Source organism: Moschus berezovskii, chromosome 17 (assembly GCF_049115385.1).
Source record: "Moschus berezovskii isolate FMDL1 chromosome 17, NW_MosBer_1.0, whole genome shotgun sequence".
Classification (NCBI taxonomy): Eukaryota; Metazoa; Chordata; class Mammalia; order Artiodactyla; family Moschidae; genus Moschus; species Moschus berezovskii.
This window is the reverse complement of record NC_142476.1, coordinates 32,413,743-32,440,580: the sequence shown is the minus strand read 5'-3', so window position 1 is coordinate 32,440,580 and position 26,838 is coordinate 32,413,743. Positions and strand designations below refer to the sequence as shown.

At 38.1% G+C, this 26,838-nt stretch overlaps 1 protein-coding gene across 8 annotated transcripts in view; it reads left to right on the top strand.

Annotated features, from left to right (window-relative positions):
- The window catches only part of RASAL2 (RAS protein activator like 2), a 414,753-nt gene that overhangs the window by 283,725 nt on the left and 104,190 nt on the right, over positions 1 to 26,838 (top strand). For all 8 annotated transcript variants that reach the window (XM_088845306.1, XM_088845310.1, XM_088845305.1 and 5 more), the window contains one exon: positions 16,519 to 16,625. In XM_088845306.1, the coding sequence (XP_088701432.1) occupies positions 16,519 to 16,625 (107 nt within the window). The remainder of the gene's footprint in view (positions 1 to 16,518; positions 16,626 to 26,838) is intronic.

Genomic DNA, 26,838 nt, shown 5'->3' with positions numbered 1-26,838 from the left:
TACAACCACCTAGTGGAAGGAAACCTCCTAGGCATATATAATAGATAAAACAGAGGTAAATCAGAGTCGTGATTCTGCTCAAGGGCTGCAGCAAGAAGTTAGTAACTGCGTGAATGGATAGCTAGCTATCCTGTACTCTCCCGTGGCAGAGCTGAGCCCTGGGTGACAGCAAGTCAGTTTAGAGACTGAAGTTAGTCCTGAACACAGGTAGCAAACACCTCCATCTGTGGATAAATAGGCATTTATTAAAGTGGGAGCAAACTCTCTTTGATATAGCTTGGAATAACTTGCAACGAGTCATATGCTAATGTAGTTACCATTAATGAGAATGCACTTCTCCCAATGAAGATGCCAAGAGAAAGCAATCTACTTGATGATGAATCTAGAATAAGTGGAACTGAAAGGGACATTGAATCGGATAATCACCAGAGCTGTCTTTCTTTACCTAAGGAGTTTTATGGCAGATCTCCCTCTAGGAGAGAAGATAAAAGAAAAGCACTCAGTGCTGGTCAGGCTTCGTTCACACTTCATCTCTCCACAGTAGCCACTCAACTGACGTTCAGGCCTTCCTAGTAATTTAGTGTACTGCTTGTTTGATGAAACTTCATGAAACCATGCCCTCCTCATTAGCCTGTTAAACAATTCCATGACTCTCTCATCACCTATCAGCTAAAACTCCTTACTTTAGAACTTCCACCTCACAGCCCGGTATCCCTTTTGGCATTGCTAAGTCATAGATAGGGAGGACCCTTCATTCTACCAAACTGATTGATTTTCTTTACCTGGGACAAACCTTGCCCTTTCTAATCTTTGCATGTGCTGTTTCTTCTATTAATATCATCTGTGTTCCTTCATCCAAACTGAATTTTCCAAACCCTACCCCTGTTTCAGATCTTGTTCATAAACAAGATACTGTGTTAGGTACTGTGGCTGGATACAAAGAAGTAGAAGATAGAACTGCTGAGAAGCATCGAGTTTGGTTGGGGAGAAAACTCGAACTATGTACAATTAAGTGAGAAAGAATTAATAATTCAAGACAACAATGGAGAAAATAAAATAAGGCAGTACCTGATTGTAAGATGATTTATCCAGGAAAAAATTGCTTTGCGCCTTTGAAGAATAGAGACATCATTTTTGACTAGTAATACTGAAGATCAACTTATAGAGATAGGATTTAATCTGAATCTTCAAAGATAGAATGTATTTTTATGGAAATGGTGGAATTTGCTGTATGAAGGGAGTGTCATGAGGAATATATGTCTAAAGAGTAAACTGATTTGAAAGGAATGGAAAGTTCATTTGAAGAAGTGTTGAGAAATAATACTTGAAGGATATTTGGTGGCTCACTGTTTAGGATCTTTCATGACAGGCTAATTAGTGACAGTGTTAATCCTGAAAGCGATTGAGAGGAATTAAGATTCTTGAACAAGAAAAAGATATGGTCAAGATCGTTTTTTTGGGGAAGACATATCTGAAAGTGTCACGTTGGGGGAATAACCTTGAAGCAGTTAAACCTCTTTGAAAGCTATGACAGTAGTCCAGATATGAAGTAAGTGCTTCTATTTTAACATTTAACTCTCCATATTATAATTAAGTGTTTCCTTATTTATTATTAATCTAGACTGTGAATGCCTTCACATCATGGGCTCAATTCTCTGTCTTTTCAGTACCCAGGTACACTTCAGGTACCCATGAATATTTGCACAGCTCAGATGAATAATTGAAACAAAAAGAGATTACAAAGGATCAATCAGAATTTATGACTGATCTGAGGAATGGGAAACAAATGAATCAAAGATTGTTTTTGAAGTTGGAAGGATGGTGGTACTAAGAACAGAGAAGTTGGAAAAGGGAGTCAGTTTTTAAGGGGAGAGAGTGATTTCTGTTTGGATATATTGAGTTTGAGGGGACTGGTATACATCTGGATAGAAACACAGTTCTGATGATTGGAAATGAAGTCACAGGTAGAGAGTGGTGTTTGGGAGCCACCCTAGGGAAGAAAGATTGTTGAAGCATTTGTAGATGATCTACTATTGAGAGACTGTCAAGAAAATGTAGAGAGCAGGAACTGAATTTTGAAGAATGCCAAAGATGGGGGTAGGGTGGCTAGAAAGAGAGGAGATACAGAACAGTCCTAATGGTAGGGGGAAAGCCAGCCAGGATGGTGTGTTATTGCAAGTGGCTCAGTGGTAAAGAATACATGGGTTCAAACCCTGGGTTGGGAAGATCCCTTGGAGAGGGAAATGGCAACCCCCACTCCAGTTTCTTACCTGAGAAACGCCATGGACAGATGAGCCTGGCAGGCTACAGTCCATGGGGTCACAAAAGAGTCAGACATGACTTTAGAAACTAAACAACAACAACAAAAAACAAAAACAAGATAGAAAAGGTCAACAGTGTGGGCAGAGTGTCAGTGGTTACAAAAGCCCAAGAAAAGTCAGAAAATACACTGGATTGGACAGTTAGGAGACTTTTAATAACCTGAGAAGGTATCTGTGCCATTTCATTCATTAGAACTGAGGGAGAAGTCAGATTTTATAATATTGAGAAAGAAGATGGTGAGACAGTGAGTTCAGTTCAGTCGTTCAGTCGTGTCTGACTCTTTGCAACCCCATGGACTGCAGCACGCCAGGCTTCCCTGTCCATCACCAACTCCCAGAACTTGCTCAAATTCATGTTCATCGAGTTGGTGTTGCCATCCAACCATCTCATCCTCTGTTGTTCCCTTCTCCTCCTGCCTTCAATCTTTCCCAGCACCAGGGTCATTTCCAATGAGTCAATTCTTCATATCAGGTGGCCAAAGTATTGGAGTTTCAGCTTCAACATCAGTCCTTCCAATGAATATTCAGGACTGATTTCCTTTAGGATGGACTGGTTGGATTTCCTTGCAGTCCAAGGGACTCACAGAGCCACAGGTTAAGTCTCTTGTCTGGAGAAACCTGTGACTGACACAAAGAAAAAAAAAAAGGTACTTATCTTTTAAAATTAGGGAGACTTGTGCATCTTCTTAGAGGAGAGAGCAAAATACTGAACTTAGAAGTATCTGTTGAAACAAACATTTTAAACTGACCAGCTTAACTCTCCTCTCTGGAGGGAAAGGAAATTCCCAGGAAGAGAACAAAAGGTAACAGCTAAAAATACAGGTAGTGAATTGCCCTGGGGGCATTTGCCTGACTCAGAATTCCTGAAAGTTAAGTTTTAATGGTCACAAGTTAGGAGATAGCTTTAGGGACTGAAGTGAGGAATTAGAACTGAACGCCCCACCCCATTGTCCCTCATAGGATGAGTTCCTTGCAGAGTGAACATGGAAATTTAAAAATCTGCTCACAGACAAAAATTGACAGATCTTATTTATCTTCGTCTGGACTGTTGAGGGAGGCAGACAAAAATCCCCTGGGAATCCATAACCAATGTTGTGATAAGGTAAAACTAAAATAGTGGACAATAGTAGTTATGTCAGAGATAGGAAGCGGTGATTGAAATTGAAGATTTTAAGATCTTTGAATTATTCAAGAGAAGGTGAGAAATCAGGACTAGCTCTAGGCTTTAGGTACACAGTTAAAATGTTAACGACAACTATTAAAAGAGTAAAAATAGAGTGTATAGCTTCAAGAGCTGTAGAGGGGAAAATGAACTTTTAAAACTTGGTCATTCTGAGAAATAGAAAATCAAACAAAAAGCGTAGAAATACAGTAACTAGAAAAAATAAGATGGTAAAAATAAAATCCAACTATATCAGAAAACACAATATATGAAAATGTTAAGAGTAAGGTATGTTAGACTCAATTTTTGTTTTTAATGCTGTGAATAAGAGAGACATTAGTGGGACTTCCCTGGTGGTCCAGTAGTTAAGACTCAGCTTCTGCTACAAGGAGCACCAGTTTGATCACACATGCTGCATGGTGCCACAAAAAAAAAAAAAAAAAAAATAGAGATATAAGAACCTAGGAAGGTTAAAGCAAAAGTTTTGGTGGTGGTGGTGGAAGGTATAAAATAGAAGGTTAGGATTAACATATACACACTTCTGTTTGTGAAATACATAACCAACAAGGACCCATGTAATAACCTTTAAGGATGAGTAATCTAAAAAAGAGGATATATGTGTATATGTATAACTGAATCACTGTGCTGTACACCCTCAATTTACCTGATACTATAAATCAACTATGGGCTTTCCTGGTCAGCAGGTAAAGAATATGCCTGCAATGCAGGAGACCCTGGTTTGATTTCTGGGTAGGAAGGTACCCTGGAGAAGGGATAGGCTACCCACTCCAGTATTCTTGGGCTTCCCTGGTGGCTCAAACAGTAAAGAATCTGCCTGTAATGCAGGAGACCTGGGTTCGCTCCCTGGGTTGGGAAGATCACCTGGAGGAGGGCATGGCAGCCTAGTCCAGTTTTGTTGCCTGGAGAATCCCCATGGACAGGAGGTACCTAGCTGTCAGGCTATACAGTCCATGAGGTCGCAGAGTTAGACGTAACTGAGCAAGTAAGTGCGCGCACACACATAAATCAACTATACTTCAAAAAAATAAATTAAAAAAATTATTTTCTCAAAAAACAACAAAAAAACCTCCATAAAAGTAAAAGTTTTGGGAGAAGATATACCAGGCAAATACTGATTAAAAGAGAGCTACCATAGCCATGAAAATGAAATCAAATGGATCTTTATGTCAAAAAATGTTGCTGGAAATAAAGGAGATCCCTATAGTAGTGATAAAATATAAAAATCACTAGAAAGTTATAACAGTTTTATATGCACTTAAAATCAAAGCCTTAAAATTTATTTATAAGGCAAAAATTGACAGAAGTATACAGAGAAATTGATAAATCTGTGACCCTATCTACAAAAAGTATTAAGGGTATTCAGTTTAATCTCTCAGTTGTTTCCGACTCTGCCACCCCATGGACTGCTGCACGCCAGGCTTCCGTGTCTGTTACCAACTCCCGAAGCTTGCTCAGGCTCATGTCCATCAAGTTGGTGATGCCATCCTCATCCTCATCCTTAGTCATCCCCTTCTCCTCCTGCCTTTAGTCTTTGCCATGGACAGAGTGTTGAGGGTAGAGAAGATATTAAAAAACACAGTAAACTTCAGTTAATGGACATAAATAGAATTCTGAAGTCCAACAATTATGTAGTCTTCTGAAGTACATGTGGAATCTTTATGAAAACCAATAGATTGAGACATAAATAAATCTCAACAAATCAAATTCTTTATATCATACAAACATTTCTCTTGATCATAGATGAACTAAGTCAAAAATTAGTACCAAAAGAATTTACTCTTGAAACTTTTCTTTTTGAAAACTTTCAAGGTTGAAAGTTTTAAAGTTAAAAAAAAAAAAAAATGGAAATGGAAATAGAACTGAACATCCTAAAAATAGTACATATCAAAGCTTAGAAAATATTGCTAAAATAGTTATTAAGTGAAACAGCCCTAATCTTTTATATTGAAAAGAATAAAATTAAGTGGGCCAGTTGAGCATTCAATAAATGCAACAAGGTAGAAAAAGAAAGAATAGACCCAAAGAAAGCTAAGGGAAAGAAATAATGAAGATGACAGTAGATAATAATAGAACAGAAGGCAGAAATAAACAGAATCAATAAAACTAAAATTTGTTTCTTAAAGAAGTCCAATGAAAATAAAACTGTCAAGATTTGATCAAGATGAAAGAGAAAGCACAAGTAAACAATCTTAAAAATGGGGAAAAGAACATAATTACAAAAATCAGAGACCTAACAAATAGACTATCATGAACAACTTTATGCTAATATATTTGAAAAAAATGAGAGAAAATGGACATTTTAAAGAAAGATATAATTTATTTAAATTGATACAGTAGGAATAAAAAATGTAAGTAGTTCTGCTACTTACAATCATTAAAGAAATTGAATCAGTATTTTAAAATGTACCACTGATTGTGGCTTGATTTCTCATAGCTTGACTTCTGAAAAAGAATAAATGCTGGATCACACTTGTATTAGTATTTACAATCAGTGATAGTTCAGTGTTTTATTGCAAATGAATAAATGGACATTCTAGTATCTGAATTTAAAACAGAAAATGCTAAGAACCATGCTAAAACCTAAGCATGGAAATTGAATTCATATTGAGCCCATAGGTGGTCATGGTTACCTTAGAGTTTTTAAGTATTTACATCCTTTGTTGACGGGATATCCTTAGAAAAGCGGGGGGGTGGGGGGGGAGTTCTTTAAAAAGTTTTCTTTTACGGATATGTAAATAAAAAACCCGAGGAAATCAAGCTGAGCAGATATCCCAAGAAAGTGAAAATTAATAAGAAAGTATCAAGACTTTAACTGATTAATTTATGTTTAAGTGTGTTTATATAACCTGAAAATTTGTGAATTTTTAAATAGAATGATGCATAGAAGGAAAAACTTAATCTCCCATGAAGTTTCTTTACTAAAATCTCAATTATAGTGTAAGACTCAAGCTAATAGACATAAAATGAGAGTAATTCTTAAACTTGACTAGTGATATGCTTTAATGTCATATGTGAATTAGAAATACCTAGAAAATTTATTAATGTTTTTATTATGAATTAAGTTGGACCATATGAAATTGCTATTTTATCATTTTAACATACAAAAAAATTGGCAATTCTGTGAGATCACATGTGTTTATTAAAGGAGAAAAAAGGCAACCAGACTGTGCTGAACTATTAGTTGTTTAGTTAAAATTTACTTGTTACCATGTATCTTCTGTTTCAGTATTCCATGCAAGACAAGAATGGATGCAGACAGTTTATGGAAACATTGTGGGAGAAATACTTAAAATTTAGAGAGTTCTATTTATTAAAATTTATTTCCTTTGAAAATTTAGACGGGATCGCCATTGTTCAAATACCTAAATTTAGGTAGTTTGACACCCAAAACTAGAGAACATATAATCAAGTAATGGGAACTTACACAAATATATTACTTGGAAGTCAAAGAAATGTGAATAATTAGGCCTGGCTTTATGGAAGCAGATGAATTGAAATTGGTATTGAAGTTTACCTTAGATTTGGCAGATAAGTGAACACCGTTAGCAAAGACAGACAGAGAGGAATTAATATGGCCCGTTTAAGATCAGAGATCATCTGACCAAGGCAGTTTGTTGCAAAGTGTTGGCAGGAAAGAGTGACTGTGTAAGGTAGGAGCTAGGTGATATTTTTTTTTTCAATGTGTGATTGTCTAACTGTAAGATTTCTGGAAAGGTAATTATATCAAGAAAGTAATGTCTTAGTGAGCTTAATCTGGTAATGGTGATCAGGATAGCTTTAAGCAGAGAGACAGGAGTCAGTGAGATTAGTTTGGAGGGTGTCTGGCCATTATCCACATGAGAAAATAAAAAGTCCTGCCCTAGAGTGATATATGGTAGTAGAAATACAGAGAACAGAATGAAGCCAACATTTGAAGAGAGACGTGACAGTGTTTGGTGGCCGAGGGATACCAATCAACATTATAGATAGTAGGTTTCTCCCTTTCCTGTTACTTTCACTGTAGAGACTTTTGTTTCTGTGTATAGCACCTCATGCATATTTGGTCCTCAGTAAAAGATTAATTTCCCATCTTTATGTTAGAGGCTGATATATTTTTATGTTTTCAATACTTTCAGTGCTTTCTGTTAATGTCTGTTGGGGAATAAAACCCAAATTAGTCTTAAAGGACCCTGACATAATCAAGGATCAGATCTTTTTACAAAAGATTTTTAGAGATGAACACTGAAATCATGGTGTGAATAAATCAGATTTACCCAGAATTATATTTGAAACATACTAATAATGAGAACACATTATTAAGTCAGTTATAGGAAAAGTTTAGGTAAAGCCTGAGAATATCTCCATGAATTAGAAGACATATTTTCTTCCAGAATGGAAGACAAAATATTATTCACCAAAGCAAAGCCATGAAATTAAAGAAATCTTATAAATAATTAGATTGAAATGTTCAAAACAGTTGTTTTATGCTGAACAATGCTTTATAGTTGTTTGGAGACTGTTCTTTCTAAACCTAAAGTCTTATGCTTTTTAACAATGTTTGTCTATAGAATTCACCTAAGTAGTTACCTTTCCACTTAAGTGTACTGAAAATTACTTTAAGTGGACAGACGGATGGGTTTTCTTTTCTTTTTTTGAAGACTGTTCTTTTAGAACAGTTTTAGGTTCACAGCAAAATTAAGAGAAAGTTACAGGTTTTTTTCCTGTGTCCCTTTGTCCCCACAAATGCATAGTCTCCCCCTTATCAATATCCCCCACCAGAGTACTACATTTGTTAGAGCTGCTGAACCCACACTAACATCATAATCACCCAAAGTACATGGTTTATGTTAGGATTCTTTCTTAATGTTGTATATTTTGTGGGTTTGGACAGATAATGACATGTACCCTCCCTCACAGTACCATACATAATATTTTAACTACCCTAAAAACTCTGTGCTCTGCTTATTCATCCATCCCCTTAAGGGCAGATTATTTTTTGGAGGGCTTTTTGCTACTTTTTAATTCAAAGACTCAGTAGTAGAAATTCTTTATAGCTTAATTCCTATTTTGTTCAAGTTTTTTTTTTTTTTTTACCATTTCATTAAACAAGTTAATTTTTCTCCCTCTTTACCCCATTGCCTCACCCCTCTTTGTTTCTTGATTAGAATGTTCTTATTAGCATCAGCATTCCGGGATTGAGAGTTTCCTTTGATGGGGTTTCGTTTGCAGTAAATTATCCACCAAAGAGTATGATTTAATTCTCTTTAAAATATGAAGAACTATGTGCACTTGTTGAGTTATTTTTAAGAGGGAGTGATAAAAACTGGAGTTTCCGTGATTGTTTATCTTATTTTTTATTCATTACAGTCCACGATACAAAACACAAAGGGGACAGATAGCGTGCATGGTAATTAAAAGTATAGCCTCTGGATCCAGACTGCATGGGTTCTAATCCTGATTCTGCCTTTACCAGCCCTGCAAACTGAGTGGAGTAATAGATCATTGCCTTCCTTTCCCATCTGTGAAATGGGGGCATAATTCCAATTCCAGAGATTTGTGAGGATTAAAGAGAAAATTAATATAAAATACTTAGCATGTAATAAGGAATAAAAATGATAGTTTGGTGTTGCAGTTATCCTTGTTATACATTTATTACTACTAAGATCCCTAGTTGTTATCACTAAGAACCAGAGATATGCTTTATATTTGAAACTTAAAATAACCATATGTGCTGTGCTTAGTCACTCAGTCATGTTCTACTCTGCAGCCCCATGAACTGTAGCCCTCCAGGCTCCTCTGTCCATGGGGATTCTCCAGGCAGGAATATTGGAGTGGGTTGCCATGCCCTCCTCCAGGGGCTTTTCCCAATCTGGGGGTCAAACCCAGGTCTCCTTCATTGCAGGCGGTTTCTTTACTGTCTGAGCCACCAGGGAAGCCCAAGATGACCATATAAATATCCCTAAACTGTTTCCTTAGTCTTTTTTGGTTGACGGTAAAAATTGTTCTCTATCATCTCATCCAGTATCATCATGTGAAACCCTAAGTTAAAGAAACGATACACTTGTGGGTGTTCAGATTGCTTGACCAGAGGGATATCTGTTCTCCTACTATGTTAACAAGAAGAATTTTTAGAAGTAATAATAATAGAGGATAAATTTGTTGAGGTGAAGAAAAGGTGGGAGAGACTGGATGGCTTTACTTTCTGAGAGTTCACTACATTTCTGTACTTAGCACCAATTCGAACGTATTGAAATGTGTCTAGGGCATGCAGACTTGAAAGGACTGCTTGTTTGAGTGAAGTACTGCTGTCTAAGTGATAGAAATTGAATGAATTAAAGTGGCTCTGGGGATTTGTATTTCAGAGCAGCTAGATGGTAGTGACTGTCAGTGCTTTGGCTTTACAGCAGTAGAAATAGGATAGGGCAGGAAATGTCCTACTGAAAATCAAGTGGTGAAGTCTATAAAACACCCAGGTGCTATGGTTTTAGCAGCTATATAAATGCAGAGTGTAATTTTCTCCTCTTTGCTCTTGTCACTTTTCCTTTATATATAAAATTGTTCTCTACCTGCATCTTTAAGCTCCCATTACCTTTAAAGAATCCTCCAGCAAAAAGTATGAAATGTCATGAAGCCTTTTTTTCTTTTTACATTTGCCATTTGTTATTAAAGACCCTCTTACTAAAGAGGTACAAGCCCATTTCCCAATACTGTTCCTTCCTTCCTTTTCTGTTCCTTAAGTGTCTTCTGTGCCTCCTGTGGAAGAATTCTCCTAATTTAGAATTCACAGCATGGAGAAATGAGTTATTTGCTTAACTCATTCATTAATAATTTGAGCCATGGACTTATCACATTCTATTTATTGTTGTCATCATGTATGATGATAGTGAAGTGGATTCATTCACAGTAACATTATATACATTGAAATTCCAGTGACTTAAATTGGTGAACAAACACATTTTGGTGTGTATTTAATTTTCTATCATAATTTGTTGAGAGGTTGATTTTTTAAAAAGTTTTTGAAGTGAATTAAAGAATTCCTTTTTGACAATGATATTAGAACACTTGCTTCCTAAATGTAATGTCAAAAATATTAATGGGACATGTGAGTAATTAAAATTGACAGAGCATTCACATTCATTCATGTTTTATAATTCTGTACACAAAATTACTAGAAATTGGCTTGGGTTGCTGTTAATGTGAAGCCAGCTGACTGCATCTGTGAATATGTAATTTTTTCTGGTCTGTCATAACTAGAGAATTTTGCTGTGAGAAGGCTATTTTGGTTCCCTACATCATTATCCACCAAATTAAAACTTCATAAATATCTTTATTCATTCTGTTTATCATTTGTTTTGAATTTTCTGAAATTACTTTCACATTGGTAAGGTTTTTATCTTTTTTTAAATTTTGCCTCCACCGTCATCTAAGGGAATAATAAATTGGCTACTACCTCAGTAATAAACTGGCTACTACTGCCCCAAGAACTAAGAGAGATATTATATTAGGCCCAGTGGTTAGCACATTCAGTTCAGTTCAGTGGCTCAGTCGTGTCCGACTCTCTGCGACCCCATGAATCACAGCACGCCAGGCCTCCCTGTCCATCACCAACTCCCAGAGTTTACTCAAACTCATGTCCATCGAGTCGGTGATGCCATCCAGCCATCTCATTCTCTGTCGTCCCTGTCTCCTCCCGCCCCCAACCTTTCCCAGCATCAGAGTCTTTTCCAGTGAGTCAACTCATCGCAAAAGGTGGCCAAAGTATTGGAGTTTCAGCCTTAGCATCAGTCTTTCCAATGAACACCCAGGATTGATCTCCTTTAGAATAGATTGGTTGCATCTCCTTGCAGTCCAAGGGACTCTCAAGAGTCTTCTCCAGCACCACAGTTCACATTACAAACGTTTAAAAAAAAGGTACCACTTAAAAAAAAAAAAAAGGTAGCTCATCCTAAGTGGTAGACATTATCAGAATTTGTGACGTTTTTAGCTGGGTAGTTTATGTTAAGTATATGTATATATGACATGATGGTGTATGAAATTTTGTTAAATGTGACTGAACAAAAAGTAAATATAGTTGATACTTATATTTGATCACTATGACATTACATAACAGATACTTTTCTCATTTAAGTTATTTGCACAGGCCTTTGGAACCTAACCTTCAGTTCATACAAGCATTGCCCTTATTCTCTTTCTGAACGTAATAATATTGTAGGGTCATTTCAAACACATTCACTATTCAAAATCCTTTAAATAAATTTTTTAAAGTGGCAGGAAGTGTATCTCCGTAGTATTTCTTTATTTAAAAATTTTCTTTACTGTGGTAAAAGTCAGATAACATAAAGCATACTATTTTAACCGTTTTTAACTGTCTGGTTCAGTGTACTCCATAGTATTTTTGTGTGACTTGTACCACTGGATGAGGTGCATTTCACCAGGTGGTTTTTCTTTCAGAAGAAAAAGCTAAGTCCTTATGTGTAGGCCTACAAAGCCCACATGATCTGAGCGTGCCTGCCCTAATTTTAGTCTTTCTGCTATTATTTCGGAGAAGGCAATGGCAAGCCACTCCAGTACTCTTGCCTAGAAAATCCCATGGATGGAGCAGCCTAGTAGGCTGCAGTCCGTGGGGTCGCTACAGGTCGGACACTTTTCACTTTCACACATTGGAGAAGGAAATGGCAACCCACTCCAGTGTTCTTGCCTGGAGAATCCCAGGGATGGGGGAGCCTGGTGGGCTTCCGTCTATGGGGTCACACAGAGTCAGACACGACTGAAGTGACTTAGCAGCAGCAGCAGCTATTATTTATCCCCACTTCCTGACTGCAGCCCCACTGGCCTCCCAGCTGCGCTTTATTCTAGAAGCTTTGTATTGGCCTCCCTGTCTTCAGTGGCCCTCCTTGATAAATCTACAAGGCTGACCTCCTCAATTCCTTAAGTATTGGCTTTCACCCACCTTCTCGGTGCCTCTCAGTTCAGTTCGGTTGCTCAGTTGTGTCCGACTCTTTGCGACCTCGTGGACTGCAGCACAGCAGGCTTCCCTGTCCGTCAGCAACTCCCAGAGCTTACTCAAACTCATGTCCATCGAGTCCATAATGCCATCCAACCATCTCATCCTCTGTCGTCCCTTCACCTCCTGCCTTCAGTCTTTCCCAGCATTAGGGTCTTTTCTAAGGAGTTGATTATTTGCATCAGGTGGCCAAAGTATTGGAGCTTCAGCTTCAGCATCAGTCCTTCCAGTGAGTATTCAGGACTCATTGCCTTTAGGTTGACTGGTTTGATCTCCTTGCAGTCCAAGGGATTCTCGAGTCTTCTCCAACACCACGGTTCAAAAGCATCAATTCTCAGTGCCTCTACCTATTCACTATAGTTACTGTAGTGAAATTACTGTACTTCTTCATCTCCCTTTCTCTGTCCTTTTTGCCTCTCTGAAACACCATCTGCTAACTTGGCTTCATTATAAGTAAACTGAAGGCCATGAACACACTCCTAGGTCTGAAAGACAGGGTTGAGTTCTGTTTGTTGAATAGGCATATCCTCCACCAAAAGTGCCTTTGTCCTTATAATTATCCAGTTGTCAATTATTTTACCATGCTTTTCAAAAGAAAGCACATTGACATAGAAGCAAATGTGTATTTTGAGAAAATGACATTGTAATAACATATTTTGGATTTAGAGAGCTCCATTCTTTCAAAAAGCTAATTTTATGTCAAAGCAGATAAACTCATTCATCTTGTCTTCATATCTGGTTGATCTGAATAACCCAGCTTATTAATGCAGACCAGAGCAGGAAAGGTTGAAATGGCTTTACACATAATCACACAGATAGTTAGTAAAGCTGGCAAGAAGAGGACCCAAGTATTCTCTTTGTTCAGTACATTATCCTACGTGGAGCTGTAGTGGAGTCTACCTCTCATTATTATAAGTTGTCACCTCATCTCAATTCATACCCAATGGCGAAAGAAGTGAAGGGATTTATTTTAAAACTTAAATGGCTTTTTATAACTTTTTTTTTTACCTTTTAATCTAAAGATGAAAAATATTATCTTTAGAGGGTGAGAACATGAACAAATTAGTTTTAGTCCTTTATCCACTGAAACAATATCATATGCCTCTTGTCTTAAGAGAGTGAGCGTGTTTTAAACATGACTGTAATTAAATATTACGACTATGAAGTGAATATTCTTTTTTTACAGCAGGTAAAAAATAATGCAGTCGTGTGTAGCATGGGGCAGGTAAAGTAGAGAGAGCTGTCTAGTTTTGGCCTACTGGAACTTGTATAGATTTTCCATCCAAATCAGCAGAAATGTAGCACTAAGAGCATAGTAGCAGCTTTCCTTTCTGCTTGGATCTTTAAAGTCGAAGGTAGCCAGATCAGTTTAGCATGCTGGCCAGCCTGTGACTAATCCAGCAAGTTATTAATTCTGCTTTTCCTGAGGCTACTCCCCTGTTCCGAAGTGGACTTTGGTTTTTCGGGGTGTACATTCTTTTCTCAGCTCTGAAACAGTTACGAATCTTCTGGGCACTAAACAACCTTAATACTCAAAGGCCTTTTCTGCATCAGCAGATAAGTTGCGTTGTTGTGGGGACTGGGAAAGTCAAGAAGTGTAGACTTCCTCCTCTTATCACCAGTTGATTTAGCTTATTTTGTTTCCTTACTTTTCCCTCTTTAAAGGCAATTGTTCAAATGTGAAAAGTAATTTAATTTCTTCTTTTTGAACCCACTGACATTCTTTAATCTACATCAGACTTGGGGTGTGTTTTTTTTTTTTGTAATACAGAAAGATAATGTAAAGAAAAGTACAACAAAGAACATATTGTTAGGGTTTCAAATGTGGTTGCTCATTTTAGCCAAAATAATTCCAGATAGATAAAAGCATTGAAATATATTTACACAATGAGTTCATATGCCTGAAAACTAAAATTAGATGTTTGGAAGACAGTAAGGAAATTCTTTTTTTTCCTTAGCCAGAACATTGCAAGTCAAGGAAAACTGTTCACTAGATCATTTTACCCTTGCTAATGGGAATTTTTTCCTCCCAATTTGGTTTCTCCATCAGTTATTCCGAGACTGAAATATATTATATTGTAATAGTCAATCTCATGTATCTTTCTAATGATCAGTAATGGGCAGAGGGAAGATGAGATTTTCTTCTACCTTCACCAGCCCCTGTCTCCACCTCCCTGCCCTTCAGATTGAATTGCCTGACTTAGATAGTCATCCTTTAAAGTCATGTTCCTGAAGTCTGAAGGTCTTGTTCAGTGTGCTTTGACAGACCGATTTGTTTAAATTCAGCGCTTTGTGCCATTCCCGTTAATTGTACTCCCATTTTTTAGAAATGTGCTAGGATTCATGTGTGCCTAATTCTGAAAATGGCTTTGTACATTAAGGCTCATTTAACTGATGGTTAGGAGGAAGTTGAGAGACTTAAAGTTATTTTAAAACACAGTAATAGCATGGAACTTTCTTGTACTGCAGGCATATAAGATGATATGTTGTCAGCCTCTTGGTCATTAGGCTTTGTTGTGATTTGGCTTATATCTCACTGGTCAGGATGTCACTGTGAAGAAACGTTTAGTCATGGAAAGAAAATCAGTGTCCAGCATCAAAGATAGTAATAGAGTAAGCGCTCCCAATTGGATTTTCATAGGCGGGATTGATTTGTGTGCATTACTGGGTCTGTGTAAAATGGTGTCCTTTTGGCACTAGCTGAATATAAATTTCAGGAAATGTTTTTTCTTCTGTAGATCAGTGTAATACAGTGAAATTTGCCGTAACTGAGGGGAGGCAGTGGTTGGGCGTCCGCTAATAGCCTGAAAGGAACTAATGAGGATGTGCAGTCCGGAACGATTGATTGAATAGCTGCAGTCCTGTGTGTTGCTTTCTCGCTTGCTCTCTCTGCAAGCTGTAGAGAGGGAGGGGGAAGAGCAAGACACAGGGAGGGAGCGAGAGAAAAAACGCTTTCTCTTAAGTGGAAGTAGCACGGATCCCAGGGGCCAGGAGGCCAGAAATGGAAGTTTAAACTGCATCTATCTTTTAAAGGGAGAACAGCAGGAATCAAAATGTCAGTCTCCGGAGTCACGATTTACTCCTTATTTTTTAAGATCTGGAAGATAACACAGAATACTTTTTTTAGGATGTGTTTTTTTTTTTTTCCTTGTCCATGTTGAGATTATCTAATGTTGTCTGAGAAGCTGGATTCCTATATGTCTGTCAGTTGAAGTGGAGATGGGAAGCAGTTGTGATAAAGGTATAATATGTATATATCTATCATCTGTGTGTGCGTGTGTATGTGCATATATATATGCATATATATGTATCGCTCTATAAAAAATTTAAATGTAACCTTAATATAGCGTATAGTAATTAAATTGGAGAATACCACATCATCTGCAAAATCTGAAATGCGTTAGGTCAGTTTGCACAGATTTAGGATCCCAGAGTAAGATCTTAGTGAGGTCATATTGCCAGAACAAGGAGAAGCTGAGCTATTTTTATATCTGCATAAGCATATATGTTAGTTTATCCTAGCAGCAGCTTTTCGTCTTCTCACGGACTTTTGGTTGCAGGCTGGTGAATCATCTTATCTGCACAGAACTGAACTTTGACCTTTGTGCAGACACCATCAAATCATGTTCAACACTAGGCTAAATTTGCTCATATGAACATAAAAAGTAGTTCGTTGGATTCTGTTAACTTTTATATGGCTGACATAAAGCAATAGATTTCTATACTGTGAGATGCAAATACTAAGTGAACTTAGAGATATTAAACATAGCTCAGAGGAAATACTTTTTATATGTGCATAGATAAAGATATAAACTATCACTCTAAAGCAGATTCTTAACAGTGACCAAGTTTCTTTAATGTCTTGATAATATCTGTTTAGAGATAAAGAGACAAATTATATCTTAGATGTAGAATATAATGTATCTTTAAAGCAAACTGATTTTTTGTGAGAAAAAAAATCAATAATTTTACAGGTTAGCCGAAAGATCCTAAATTTGGATTTTTATCGATGTTTCTTTTTTCTCATGCAGAGGTGCCAGCAGAAAGGTCCCCACGCAGACGGAGTATCTCAGGGACCACTGCATCTGAGAAACCCAACTCTATGGATACTGCGAATACCTCACCCTTCAAAGTACCAGTAAGTGCTGCTCTTCTTTAAAAGAGTACTTCTATTCTTTTTAGAGTTAGAGACAGTTGCTAAGAAATCAAAACATTTTGCTCCTCAAGAATCTCTTTATCAAATTACTAGTTAAAACCTATCATAATTCTATGAAGGTGTGGGTAGGATTTTTTTTTTTTTTTTACTTTAAAGAATGGGGCATACATTTTTTTTTTAACTGATGGAACCTAAGCAGAGAATGAAAAGACTCATAAAGTTGCAGAGCAATTTATCAGAGAATTAGACAGCTGTGAGTTCTAATCCTGAAACTAGGCCTGTGCTTTGCTTAAGCCATCTTTTAGACACCCAAGTAAATGCTTAAGAAATACCCTGGAAGAAGTATTCCTGTAAAAATATTCTTTAAACTGACGAGACAGTACTGAGAGTCAGTATTGAATACTAAAGAAGGCTGAGACGGAAAGTCTGTAAGTGAACAGGTCAGCTGACCACCAGTTGCAGCCCTAGTTTCGACCTCTTTGATATAACTTGGAGTAACCAGATTTTAATTCATCCCTTTTCTTTGTTTATTGAATAAGAAATATCCTTACTTTTAATCATATCATTTTATTAAAATTAATTGTTTTTAAACTGGATAAGAATTACATCTGTGTAGTTGGTCATTATTATGGGTATAACAGAAAGCAGTGTAAAGTAGAAATAGCCTTTTCTATTGGGAAAAAAAGGATTAAAAAAAAAATTCAGCCAAGTTAATATATTGTGTTTTTTATTCCAATACAATTTTTTAAAGTTAGGATGACCTTTTAGGTAGAGCTGGTATTTTGAGATGTATTAGCTGGCATTTACCTGTAAATTAACCAAAGTGAGTGTTTTATTTTGCATTAATCCTGAGAAGCGAGATTTCTCCTTGTTATATCTCAGTGCCTTGTAGAGTTTGTGGATATCTATTACTGTGACACCTTTCAAATGTTAACAAATCTTCTCATTTTTAAAGATCACAAGCAAGTGTTGGATTAACAGTCAATCAAATTATGAGAGGAATTATAAAATACTGGATGTTATACCTTTTATTAAATTTCTTTATTCTAGCAGACATAATTATGTATTTAAAGTTGTTTTCATGAATGAAACAAGTATCTTTTCTCTCCCTCCCCCTTTTTGTTTTCCTGATGAAACCAATCAAATATAGTGAAACTGTCTATCTATATGCAGAATTTGGTGAAAAGGTTTGAGTTAGAATTTGAAGTCTTCATACCATTGTGCTAGAATAGAATAGTGAATACTTAATTTTTTTTTTTAATATCAGTAACTGAAGAAGACTTTCCCTCTTCATTGTGGTAACACTGAAGTACTTCCTGTATTAAATCTGAAGTCATGGCTGGGTTTTTAAAATTTGAATTAATTAGCAATAACAGTTTTAATTTATATTTAAACAATAAATTGACAGCTAATTTAAGGTTGACTTTAATAATAAGACTAATTATTTTTGAGTAAAAAGTAATAAACCAATGTTTCATATACATGAAGATTAGCACCACATACAGACCACTTACCTGGAGAAGGAAATGGCAACTCACTCCAGTATTCTCACCTAGGAAATCTCATGGTCAGAGGCACGTGGTGGGCTACAGGCCATGCGGTCACAAAGAGTCAGACATGACCGAACAGCTAACACACACAGACCACTTACTCAGGGCTGGACTTCGGGAGAGTCCTAAGCGCTGGACAGCCAGGGAACTCTCTCCTTTGTTACTCTTTTTACAGTCTCAGCCACCTCATGGATTTAGACAGTCTGAGGCAAAGAATAAGCCTCTGAATAACAAATTGCAGTCACAAAACTCATGCACTTAAGTAAAATTTAGCGATTCATAAGTCTTCACCTAGACAATTACTTAGAAAAATAACTATCAGAACACACAGATTGCAGCTTTTTTTTAAATGGCACAAAGGTTTTTTTTAATTAAAAAAAAAAAGGCAGTGAGTAGAAGAAGGAGGCAGAGGAAATGAGAAAACAAAGAATCATAAAAACAACCTGAATCCATTTAGGATTAAGGCAAATAGCTTTATATACTTATCAATAGTCCTTAAAGGTACCTTTGTATTACAGAATGGATGGTGCATAATGTAGTAATCGACATTGATAATAATAGTCCTGAATCATCAGGGAAAAGTGAAATTTAATTGTTTATACCAGTTTTTTTTTTAAGTGATAAACTGTGTAATATTGTGTGATATATATCCATTGAGAATATTTAAAATCTTAAAGATATGTGAAGCTTTATGAACCTTGTCCAGAAAAATCTGGTTTGTGAAGTTCCTCTCTCCTTGATATTGCTGGATAAATAATTTATAGTCTTTTAAGAGAAACCAAAATGTGCTGGCTAAATGAGACATTGCAGTACTTCCACAGACGGTGTATTTTTTAAATCTCCATGTGACCCCAATAGCTAATGTGACTTTACAGCACTTAAATGTTGACAGAAGAGTATGTCTAGTTTTCAGAACAACACAAAATATTTTTATAATAAATGTCACAAAAGACTTTCTGGGAAAGCGGTACAAAAAGGAACCTAACTTTGAGATACTTTGTTACTTTATATAGTACTTCAGAGATCATTTTCATGTTAACTTTATGAAGGGGCGGGGTAAGATTTAAGTACATGTACCTGATGGGCTTCTGTCTATGGGGTCACACAGAGTCGGACACGACTAAAGTGACTTAGCAGCAGCAGCAGCAACTTGTGGTTCAATGGCACCCCACTCCAGTACTCTTGCCTGGAAAATCCCATGGATGGAGTAGCCTGGTGGGCTGCAGTCCATGGGGTCGTGAAGAGTCGGACACGACTGAGTGACTTCACTTTCACTTGTGGTTCTAAGATTCAGGTGTCTTTGCTGACCCATGTCTTTATGGTGAACAGTAGGTACATTAACCATCAGAAGGACCCAAAAAGGAGCTAGTAGTGGACTCTCCAAAAGGACTTGATTCTTCCTAGATCTATTTTTAGGCTTACTGAGGGAAGGTGAGGCTTCCCTTGTGGCTCAGATAGTAAAGAATCTGAAAGTTAAAGAGGGGAGTGAAAAAGCTGGCTTAAAACTCAACATTCAAAAAACAAAGATCACAGCATCTGGTCACATCACTTCATGGCAAATAGATGGGGAAACAATGGAAACGGACAGACTTTATTTTCTTGGGCTCCAAAATCACTGCAGATGGTGACTGCAACCATGAAATTAAAAGACGCTTACTCCTTGAAAGAAAAACTGTGACAGACATAGCGTATTAAAAAGCAGAGACGTTACTTTACCGACAAAGGTCTGATCAAAGCAATGGTTTTTCCTGTAGTCATGTTTGGATGTGAGAGTTGGATCGTAAAGAAAGCTGAGCACCGAAGAATAGATGCTTTTGAACTGTGGTGTTGGAGAAAACTGTTAAGAGTCCCTTGGACAGCAAGGAGATTAAACCAGTTAATCCTAAAGGAAATCAGTCCTGAATATTCATTGGAAGGACTATGATAAAAGCTGAAGCTCCAATACTTTGGCCACCTGATGTGAAGAACTGACTCATTGGAAAAGACCCTGATGCTAGGAACGATTGAAGACAGGAGAAGTGGATGATAGAGGATGAAATGGCTAGATGGAATCACTGATTCGATGGACATGAGTTTGAGCAAGCTCCAGGAGTTGGTCATGGACAGGGAAGCCTGTCGTGCTTCAGTCCATGGGATCACCAAGAGTCGGACACAACTGAATGACTGAACTGAACTGAAGGCAGATGAAATAGGTTTTTAATGCGTCTTGATGGAAATTGTTGACATTGGCACACTTCTTGAATGCTTACTTTGGGCAGAGTATTGGTGATTCACCAACTGATATTGATACTTTCTTGGTACTAGAGAAACAGAAATGAACAAAACAGAATTTCCATTCAAGAGAATTTATAGTCTTAATAGCAAGAGACAGAAAAATGACCAAATTTGTAAGGAGGTAGTTGAGCATGGTAGCACAGGTTTTTAACAGTTCACTACGTAAGCTGAGACTTTGTTAAGGAGCCAGTATTTCAGCTGCATTTCAAAGGCTGAATGAAAATAGTTGACAGGGGAAGGATAGTATTCCAGGCCGGGGGAATAGCCTTTTGGAAAGATACACTTCATAAGGTGACTATCGCTGCCAGGGAACATAGAAAAGTTTCATTGAAGCAAGACTTGGAAATCATGTAGGCAAAAATGGCAAGCTAGAAGGTGAAGAGGTAGGTTGGGGCAAGACTGTGAGTGGGTGTGTTTGTCAAACTTAATGAAATTTTATTGGCCATTAAAGCATTAAAGATTGGTTTAATTGAAATATTTGTCTTGGTTCAAAAGCTGAACCAAGTTATGTAAATACTGTGACGATTTGGTAAATTACTTGACTCTAACCTAAGTGACTCTCCTTACTACCACTGTCTCAACTCAGGTGATAGGTGAGTTGGGGCTATCATTCGATAGAAGGCCAGTCAAGCACCCACCCCTGCCTTTCAGCTGACACTCCCTGATAGTTCTGCTGCTGCTAAGTCACTTCAGTCGTGTCTGACTCTGTGCAACCCCACAGACGGCAGCCAACAGGCTCCGCCGTCCCTGGGATTCTCCAGGCAAGAACACTGGAGTGGGTTGCCACTTCCTTCTCCATAGCATGAAAGTGAAAAGTGAAAGTGAAGTCGCTCAATCGTGGCCAACTCGTCACGACCCCATGGACTGCAGCCTATCAGCCTACCAGCCTACCATCCATGGGATTTTCCAGGCACGAGTACTGGAGTGGGTTGCCATTGCCTTCTCCGCCCTGATAGTTCTAGAGTCGCAAATAGCCTTAGGGAGATCCTCAGAAGCCAGTGGGTAAGAATTGCTTGTATTGTGCTGACTACTGCTAGATATATTCCCTGGTGGCTCAGAGGTTAAAGCGTCTGCCTCCAATGCGGGAGACCCGGGTTCGATCCCTGGGTCGGGAAGTTCCCCTGGGGAAGGAAACGGTAACCCACTCCAGTATTCTTGCCTGGAGAATCCCATGGACGGAGAAGCCTGGTAGGCTACAGTCCACGGGGTCGCAAAGAGTCGGACACGACTGAGCAACGGAACGGAATGGACGGAACTGCTAGATAAGGCAGAAGGGAGCCAGGGAAGAACTATGGCAATGAGCCCTTTAAACCTTTGCATATCTCCCTTATTCCCCCAAATTTATGTTTTTTAAAACTTAAAATGGATAGCTAGTATATTCATGTATCAATATATCCCTTACTTAGTTTAATCCATCTTATTGCAGGTAGTAGACAGCAGAGTCAATAAGTTTAAATATAAGAACATAAGAAATGAAAGAGAGAACTTGTATGACCACTGAACCTATAGCTTAAGGCAAGGTCTTGGCTTTTGGGAATGTTTAAATGTATTTGCCCTTTTATCTAATCATCTAAGTGAAAGTCACTCTGTCATGTCCAACTCTTTGCAACTCCATGGACTATCGAGTCCATGGAATTCTCCAGGCCAGAATACGGGAGTGGGTAGCCTTTCCCTTCTCTAGTGGATCTTCCCAACCCAGGGATCAAACCCAGGTATCCCGCATTGCGAGCGGATTCTTTACCAGCTGAGCCACAAGGGAAGCCCAAGAATACTGGAGTGTGTGGCCTATCCCTTCTCCAGCAGATCTCCCCAACCCAGGAATCGAACTGGGGTCTCCTACAATGCAGGTGGATTCTTTACCAACTGAGCTATCAGGGAAGCTTATCTAATCATAGGCATAAGAAAAGCAGACATCTGCAGGATAGTTTTCTATAAAGAAAGATGAGTGCTGAAGAATTGATATTTCTGAACTGTGGTGTTGGAGGAGACTCTTTAGAGTCCCTTGCACTGCCAGGAGATCAAACCAGTCTAGCCTAAAGGAAATCAGTCCTGAATATTCATTGGAAGGACTGATGCTGAAGCTGAAACTCCAATACTTTGGCCACCTGACTCATTTGAAAAGATCCTGATGCTGGGAAAGATTGAAGGCAGGAGAAGAAGGGGATGACAGAGGATGAGATGGTTGGATGGCATCACCGACTCGATGGACATGAGTTTGAGTAAACTCCGGGAGTTGGTGATGGACAGGGAGGCCTGGCGTGCTGCAGTCCGTGGAGTGGCAGGGAGTCGGACACGACTGAGCGACTGAACTGAACTGTAGGATAGTTTTTCTATTCTTCCTCCACACTCATTCCATCTCTTCACCTTAATTCCAATTGCAGTTATTTGTTTATAAGTCTCTGTCCCTCATTAGACAATAAATTATCTTTTCTACTTATCTTTGTAGCTACCACAATGCCCAGCAACAAATTAATTGTTGAGTGGATAAAAGGTATATGAATTATCTAAGAACTGAGTCAAGTGATTATGTTTCACATGTACTCTCTTGATATTACAGGTTATGTCTCTAGTCAAATGGATTACTAAAGCGTTTAATAGCCACTGAGAGATCATTTTAAAGGAGTGCACCTGTGCAAAATAGTTACTTTTTTTTCTCTTCAACAAAGAGATCTTAATTTATGTTTGAAATTTAGAGCTGTGGTATTTTGTCTATATAGTGTTTATTGTTCCTACTTTTGTTGGAAAGCGAAACTAAATAGGATTCTTTACTTAATGATTTATCTCTGTGGATATTTCTTTGAGCCATTTAGGTATCATACATATGTATAAGCTCACAATGTTTTTGCAGATCTGAGTTTTCACTATTAGATTCTTCAAGAATAATTTTAGTCATTCAAATAGTTTTTGCCTCTTTTTAAAGATCCCGTTTTTCATTTTTTCTTTAACATCCTGCTAGACTTTTTGCCTTTGTCCTATTTATGTTTTCTTTTAAGTAAAATATCCATTGTATGTCTTATACATTGTTAAAACTATAGTTAAATGATATCATAAGACTTATTAGGAAGAAATAAGTAAACCAATAAAAGTTATCCAGGTTCTTAGATTTAATTCAGAAAGGGAATAGGCTAACATCTTGTAATTGTATATATTTGTTTCACATTGCCTGAGTTTTTGGAACAGGCTGCTTTCTTTAATATTCTATTTATAAAGTGACTATTGATATTTATGATTTCTGTATCACTTCTCCTTAGACGATGCCATCAATTTAGCTTTGGCTAAAAGAAAGCGGCTGTGTTCAGGGCCAGGTGCTCCGCTCAGTGTTCTCATTTCCATAATACAATGGTCTGAGTTGGCCTTCCCTGTGAATGTAACACAATGCAGTTGCAGCTGCTTCATTTGTATTAGCTTTGAGCTTGGCTCTGAAAGAATTCAGGCACTAAAATATATGCCAAGACAGCCAGAAAGCAAAGTTGAACTAAAGAAGTCGCCGACTAGTCCTGTGTAACCCTCCTTGTGTTCTTGTCACAGTGACACCTGAGCATTCCCAGTCAGATATACCAGATACAAAAGACTGTCTAAAGATAAAAGCTTTGCGTAGTTTTTAGAAGAAAGTAAAGCTTTAGAGGAATAAATGTAGACCAAGTTATATTCTTGTAGGAAAAAAAAAAAAGGAATGTTACATCTTTTAAATATTGTGTGATTATCAGACTCAGTATTAACCATTGTTTTGAACAGAATACTCAATCAGGTCTTTGTTTTTCCAAGTTAAACAAAGAGAGAGAAAGTTTCATGCCCACTTAATAAAGACCAGAAAGTATTCATTGTCTAAACAAATCATCTAAGGAACTTCAAAAAATACTAGTGCCAGAGCTCCACCTCAGACCAGTTAAATGACACTCTCTGGACCTGAACCTAGTCTTCTGTATTTTTAAAAACTTTTCCAGGTGATTCTAACATGAATCCAAGCTTGAGAACTATTTGCCTAAATGATTGGTTAAAATATTAGGATCCCATCTTGGTCAGTGTATTCCCTGTGAACATCCATGTCTCCTGTACCTTCAAGTCAACCAATAAAGAACTAGCAATGATAGTTTCGCAGTGGCCAGTTGTCACTCACAAACAAGTTGTGTTGTGTATTAGTTGCCCTTCTAAGTGTTTACCACAGTCAGTCCAGATGACCAGTCTAATTTTACAAAATGCTTGTTTTATTGTGGCAGAGTAACCTCTGATCAGCCTAAGGAGCTCAGTTTTAGCGGTAAAATATTCAATTTGAATTCATGGCACCCGAACTACAATACTATTTCAGTTTTTGTGTTCTCATTGCTGTTGTATTCCAGGAAACTTAAAATTCTTTCCTCTGCTGCTTAAAGATTCTTTATTAATCTTTCTTCCTTCTCTTTCCTGACCATCTACATGAATCTAAAATCCAGGATCATCCTGCAGTGATACCTTTTTATTCATATATGTATGAATATATATTGATAATATATGTCTATCAAAATATTACTACCACAGGTAAAAATAACATAATAAACATAGGGATGTCAGAAAAGAAAAATTAGAGTCTGAAGATATTAAATATTAAGTATACTTTCAAATCATTTTGTAATCAGAACAGCTATGATTTTTAAATCTTTTAGTGATAAGTACCCTAGGATATAAAAATTGGAGGGAAAAAAAGGGTTAAGGTTAGATATGACCCCTTAAGGAGGCTAGAGACCAAATAGCAAATACCTGGAGGAAAAGGGAGCGGAAATGGCTGGGAATGTTGCCAAGAGCCTAAACTTGAAAGAATCGAAGGATGAGGGAAACCTTCCTCAATCTATGCTTATTCCTAGAAATAGGTTTGCAGTGGTGCTAACTAGTGGAGATCTCAATTTATCTTGCACAGGAAAAGATGGCTGTTTAAGAGGATAAGATGAACTCAATTATAGTTCATTCTTATGGATAGTATACTACTATAAAGCCGTCTCCTCAAAGCCAAGATATTTTTCTTCTGTTTCAATGGGAAGTAGAGGTTTAACTGGGTTTCCCTGGTGGCTCAGTGGTAAAGAACCTGCCTGCCAATGCAGGAGACACAGGTTCTGTCCCTGAGTAGGGAAGATCTCTTGGAGAAGGAAATGGCAACCCACTCCAGTATTCTTGCCTGGGAAATCCCATGGACAGAAGGAGCCTGGCAGGCTACAGTCCACAGGGTTGCAAGAGTCGGACGTGACTTAGCAACTAAACAACAACAAGAGGCTTAACTCTTCAAATCACAACTAGAGATAAATGTTTTGAAGGGCCAATATCCAGATAGGGGAGCATGTAGTTAGCCACAAAGTATAACTGATAGCAGATGATTTCTCTTTTCAAAGATGTTAGAAAGTTAGAAATATGTAAAGGGAACCTTGCCAACTTCTCAATTTACTAGGGTTAGCTGTACATAAAGATATTTTCACCCTTCTTAGCTGTAGCTATACCTATAGCTATACCTTACCTTAGCTATACCTTAGCTATAGCTGTACGTATAGTCAACAAGGTTCAAGCATTGCTGGTAAACAATAGTATCCCTGAGGTGCCTTCCTACCATCAGACCATTTAATTTTATAACCAATGACAGTACCATTCTACTGGATCTTTAAAGTTTTCATTTGTTTTATATTAAACATCTATGATTTTTCAATTTATCATTTCTTTTTTTTCTTTTTTTTTTCCCTGTTTATTTTAGAAGGATAAACAGTGGAAGTAGGAAGGAGTGATGAGAACAAGACCCCACTCCCCTTGACAGGGCCAGATCCAGCACAGGCTGTGTGTGTGTGTGTGTGTGTGTGTGTGTGTGCGCGCGCGCGCCAGATCCAGCACAGGCTGTGTGTGTGTGTGTGTGTGTGTGTGTGTGTGTGCGCGTGCGCGCGCCACTCCCCTTGACAGGGCCAGATCCAGCACAGGCTGTGTGTGTGTGTGTGTGTGTGTGTGCCACTCCCCTTGACAGGGCCAGGTCCAGCACAGGCTCTGTGTGTGTGTGTGTGTGTGTGTGTGTGTGTGCGCGCGCCACTCCCCTTGACAGGGCCAGATCCAGCACAGGCTGTGTGTGTGTGTGCCACTCCCCTTGACAGGGCCAGGTCCAGCACAGGCTCTGTGTGTGTGTGTGTGTGTGTGTGTGTGTGTGTGTGCGTGCGCCACTCCCCTTGACAGGGCCAGATCCAGCACAGGCTGTGTGTGTGTGTGTGCCACTCCCCTTGACAGGGCCAGGTCCAGCACAGGCTCTGTGTGTGTGTGTGTGTGTGTGTGCCACTCCCCTTGACAGGGCCAGATCCAGCACAGGCTCTGTGTGTGTGTGTGTATGTGTGTGTGTGCCACTCCCCTTGACAGGGCCAGATCCAGCACAGGCT